At 41.0% G+C, this 5,509-nt stretch overlaps 1 protein-coding gene across 1 annotated transcript in view; it reads left to right on the top strand.

Annotated features, from left to right (window-relative positions):
• Positions 1-5,295, top strand: part of iars1 (isoleucyl-tRNA synthetase 1) — an 85,705-nt gene extending 80,410 nt beyond the window's left edge. The window contains exons 32-34 of the mRNA XM_050037637.1: positions 1,148-1,288; positions 2,057-2,209; positions 4,117-5,295. Coding sequence (XP_049893594.1) covers positions 1,148-1,288; positions 2,057-2,209; positions 4,117-4,199 — 377 coding nt within the window. The 3' untranslated portion in view covers positions 4,200-5,295. The remainder of the gene's footprint in view (positions 1-1,147; positions 1,289-2,056; positions 2,210-4,116) is intronic.
• Positions 5,296-5,509: the final 214 nt, after the last annotated feature.

The raw sequence follows: 5,509 nt of genomic DNA, 5'->3' as shown, positions 1-5,509 counted from the left end.
GTATTTGTAAACAACAAGGCGATTCCCTCTATAGTCCGGCCGGACGGATGAGTCATGGCCTTGTAAAAGATTATGTTTGTTTCTTTTAGTTGGCAAGAATGTGTCGCCGCAAATGCAACAAACATCCACTAACTTTGACGGCGTTTTCCTGCGAGCGCGGCTGAACCATTTTGTACCGCTACATGTGTTTCTAGTGGGACTATGTTTACAAGCACAAGAGTTCAGCGAGCCACCGAAGGACTGCCCTGCGGATTTACTATTGGTTCTGCAACGTAGGGAGTTTTTTTAAACTCTGAAATTGTATCCGCCCATCTAAACACAAAATCAGGGAGAAAGTCATCAGTCTTTAGTTAAGCAAAGCGTCTAAAGACTGACTTGTGAGTCTAGTGTGTGTGTACCGATGACTGTATATAAAGATGGACGACGTGTCTCCACTTCCTCTGACTGTACGTGAATGAAACCAAAGTATCTCAGATAAGGCCACTGCCACTACCCATACACCAATCCAACAAATTGCAATCCGTGTCATAGTTGGCGAGCACACTGATTGGCACACACAGCTGTCAATCATGACTTCCAACCACCTTTTAATAGCATCAAATAACTAATTAAAACCAAACTTAACAGAAAAATAAACGCTTGAATATACATCAGTGTGATAAGAGCTACCTTAAATATCAGAAACCATCTTTGGGAAAACATTATTCGACGTATTCTTTGTTAGTTTGCCCCATGTCTTATCTGCTAATATGGAGGGGGCGGGCTTTATGGCCTGTACTGCAGCCAGCCACCAGGGAATGATTGTGATGTTCTGGCTTCACTTTCGGGGAGCTGTGTTATTGTCCATCTTCACATGCACTCTATGGTGTGTACATTGTATAAACTCTTGTAGCAGTAGGTGAAGCACTTCAGCCAGCAAGCTAACCCTTGTACTTTTAATTTTGTTTTGTTTTTAGTTTAGTTAGTGTGACATTCTGAGAAGGAAAGGAAATAAAAAAAAGTTTGATGTCTTTCTTTATTATTCATAAATTATTTCTTGATGTATTTAGTGATATTTTTGACTTGTCTTATAACCTGGTCTGATTATTTTGTCAGTTTCCATAGTAACCCAGATGACTCCTCTGTGTGCTTGTGGGTTTTGTTACAGAGTTGACCAGGAAAATGGACCTTCAGGCTCTGAGCGGTAAAACTTTGTCAGTGACCTCAGGCTCTCCAGGCCCCGCACCCACCACCGACGCCCCCCTGTGTCCTTATGTGAACCTGCTGCTTTGCAACGCACAACCAGCTGGTGAGAAATACACACACACTACACACAGCCATACACAACTAATAACTAAGTCAGTTCTTGTAACTGTTATAAGGCGGCCATTACTCTGTTTAATTATAAGAAACAAATCCCCCGGAGAGACAAAAACCAATAATGAGTTTATCCTGCTGACAAAGTTTTGTCTGTGTCGTCAAACCTTTACTTAACTTAATGCATGTGGCATCGTAGCTTCAACAAATCAGACACACTAGTCGCAGTCTGACCCAGCTGACCCCTGACCCAAGCTCTATTTGGAAAAAGTACTGTGATCTTTTACTTAAAGGTCCAGTGTGTGTCACTTTGTTTTTATATGGATATTTGAAATTTACACAGAACAAGTTAATAAGTGAGCTTTAGAGGTGCTAGTAGGCAGACTTTTTTCTGTAGCTGTCAAATAAATGTGCTTAGATAATTTCCACCACTGGAGAAAACTACATTTATTGTGTGTTGTACTGAGGGACATGTTACATAATCCAGCTTTATCCTTTAAGTCATTCACACTCTCAAACCCTTTTACCTCTCCCCTCTGACCCTCCATCTACCAATTGATCAGCCAGGCTCTCTCTGTCCTCCGCTCTTTTTGATCTATCAGTGCTTTCTCTTCCCTTTTCCCATGGCTTAAGCTCAGACTTGATACCTTTCCAGGACTTGTGAACAAGCTTCACTAACAAGCCAATCATTTCTTAATTTGTAAAGAAAGTTAAGTCTGTCTGCTTCACTCCTTTTCAACACTCTTCCTGTCTCCCTCAGAGTGCCAGACAGGAGAGGTGGGCACCCTCCTGCTGGTGAACCCAGTGGGCCAGAATGGGCTCGACTACTCAGGCCTGCTGTCTGAGGCTGCCAAGGTTTTCGGCCTCCGCAGCAGACGGCTCAAACTCTACCTGGACCAGGACCTCACCCAGGGTAAGATGAAAAGATGGTGGATATCATATTGATTTTTAAGCCGATTTAAGGCCAGTCATTCTGGGCGGATATACACAGTGAGGGGAAAATCTGATTGATAGTTCTTACCTTCATCATATAACATGTCGCTGATAAGAAAAGTAGTTTCCAGAGCAGGTTTGGAATTCAGAGAATTATGTTTTAATCCCCGACCAAAAGAAAAATGTCACAGCTTGGTGAAGGTATTGCGGGATGAAGACTCTGTCAGCTGGCGCCAATTGATTACATTTAAAAATGCAATGTAATATTTTTTTAATGCACCCAATTTGGATGTTAACAATCAATGGAATGGATGTTATCAGTTGTTATCAGCCTCATACATGGGTTAAAAGGAGCCTGCTACACCTACTAATAGGCTCAGAAGTCCCTTATCATTCACGTTCATTGTTAGGTGGTGTTAGTGGCCGTAGTAATTATGACGGGACCAACGAAGGAAGTCCAGAGGTATATCTTAGTCTAAAGAGCGCCAAAGACCATGTAAGGAGGAGGTCGGGATGTATGGGCCAAACAAGCACAGGACTTTCATCTTGAAAACCGCTGTTTGTCTCCGAAAGCCGAAAGTCACCGTTGACGCAACGTACTTAACTTATGTCACGATACGCTATGTTACGTTACATAACAGCTGGGAGAAATTGAAACTGAAACCTAACAAAACTGCAACCATTTCACACCGTTGATATGCACCTTCTAGCCTACTGGTAGGTGCAGTTTGTCCAATCTGAAGCATTAGGCCCTGATCACACAGAAAGCGTTGAAGCAGCTGGAGGGGCCTTTTTGTAACTGTTTTTAATGGGAATTAAGCTTTTTGCTTGCTGATTTTGTGTTGCAATGCGCCTCAAGTTTCTGCGCTCTAGGTCCCTGGCATTTTTGCCATAGCACTCTGAACTCAACACGTCATCTCTTTTTTTGTCATCTTTTTTCCCCATTGTTTAATCGGATGATTGAGAGGCGTGGGGTCTTCTGTGATGGTCACGACAACAAGTTTACAGTTGATAAACAATGGAGGAGAAACAGGTAGTGGTTACTGGATACCCAGAGCTATATGGCCCGACAATAGACATCAGGTTGTCAGATTGCCCCCAAGTCATCCTAAAATATGCCTGGAAACGGCCATCATCAAGGCGAAGCTCCTGGACCAGCTGGTGGTGCTCCCTGTGATCCACCCTCTTTTTTAGGGTCTCATGTGCAACCTGCAAAACGTTTGCTGTGTGATCGGGGCCTTATAATGGTTGTGACAACAGGTGATAACGACCATTTGACAGGCTGATAACATTCAAAGTGGGTGGTCATTGACCCCAAAATGTTCCGGTATTTTAATTTCAATGATACAATGATTTAATTATATACATTATATACATATACATTGAATTAGCTTTGCATTACACAGTTTGCTAAAAACAAGTTTTATATGAAAATTATTTTTATTTTAATGTTTTCAGCTGACAAAAAAAGATTTATTTTACAATTTGGTGCTCACATGCAAAACATGCAAGTGACTTTTTAGCTGTGTATGCTGTCCAACACTATAAATATCACTTCTACTTTATTTAGCCAACATGCGCTTCGGATTTGTGACCTGCAATGTAGGCCACATTTAAAATGGATGAAATGAGGAAGGTCAGATGTGTATTATGGATGAACATTTTACAGCACATTCCTTCATGAGTGAGGTTTTTTTTGGCATCCTCTTTAGTTATCTAATTTTAAAAAACTAAACTAACCTCCCAATTAGACCATCTTAAGATCTCTCCAGTTTTTGTGAAAACTGTGATCTTTTGTGAGAGCGTCAATGTTTTTCCATACTTAAATTTAGCCATAAATGTAAACAAACCTACCCTCTAACTGTTTACTGTCTCTGTCTTTTTCAGAGCTGCCAGCTGATTCATCAGTGAAATCTCTAGACACCAAAACTCTGTTTGTGAGAGTTCTTCCAACGACCGCCGAAGCGTAAATCCAGAGAAGCCATCTTTAGGAACATTTGTCTCAGATGCCTCACAGGTTCCCAGAATGAAGTTTTTTACCAGTAAAATCCCACCAGAGCCCCTTTGATGCACAGTGGATTTATGTCATTTGTTTTAGATGCTTTTTTTGGAAATCTGATGCAGAGCAGGTCTGTGAATTTCTCAACTGTTATTCTCATGGAGTCACAATCACCCATGTCTTGATCTATCCCTAAGACCACTTCAGGCACAAACTGAGCATGCCTAAAGTGGCCTTGTGATGTGTTACAGTGCATTTCAAGATGTGGTGATAGCTCTAATTAATCGTCGTATTTAGCTAAGACTTACAGTGCTGTTCTCCCTGACGCCGTTTCTCTCCCTCTTACTGTCTTTAATTTGTCATCCATTATCAGTGACAGTTTTCTAAGAAAGCACAGTGTGTTGCCAGGCTATATTTATTCTGGACTGAGAGGAGATTTACATAATTTCTACACTAGAAAGTGGATGCACTTCAAGAACAGAGTGATTGTTCATACATAACAGCTGAACAGACCCACTGGATAGATGTGTAAGTGTGGTCATGGAAACTGGGAATTGTCTGATGGAAGGAAAACCCGACATCAAAATAACCAGAACAAAATACCAAAGGTTTGTTCACCTCAGATTTAAAGATTTTATTCAGTCACGCTTCAGCATCTCGTCTCGGAAATAAAGATTCCAGGGAACTGTCTAACCTGTCCAGCTGTCAATATTACCAGTGGAGGTTTTTGTCTTTTATTATGCTAATGATAAAAATTATGCAAGCCACTTCTCTTCAAGGCTTATTTGAGGTGAGCTTAGTCCAGAGTAATTATTGCTCTTCCTCATAATCGGGAAGCCAATTTGGCCTATTGTGCTTACACACAATTTTGAATTTAACAGATAAACCTGCTTTGTTCGTCGCATTGGGAATCCTCTGACAATTGCGAAGGCATTTAAAAGGTGAAATGGATTTTCAGGCTGCTGTACCTTAAGGACAAAAGGGTTCTCTTATAAAATAGAGCAACACATGGGTAATGTACTGTTTTAAGTGGCAAATGGAATAAATCAAAGGTGACTAAGAATCAACATGGTTTTTTTTTCTTTCTGCTTACTTAAACCTCTGTAAGACACGAAGAGACACGTTGTGTCTGTGACCGACTTTGCTGCCGAGAAATGTGTTTGCCTTTGTTCATCTGGTTGCCTGAAACATTTCGACTGACTCATGGTGCACTCTTTAACTGCAAGGTCAGGAATACAATAAAGGGGATTAAAAATGTCCGTGGCAGCAATAAATGATTTT

The sequence above is a fragment of the Epinephelus moara genome, chromosome 24, assembly GCF_006386435.1.
Source record: "Epinephelus moara isolate mb chromosome 24, YSFRI_EMoa_1.0, whole genome shotgun sequence".
Lineage (NCBI taxonomy): Eukaryota > Metazoa > Chordata > Actinopteri > Perciformes > Serranidae > Epinephelus > Epinephelus moara.
The sequence above is the reverse complement of the archived record's forward strand: the minus strand, read 5'-3'. Positions and strand labels throughout refer to the sequence as shown.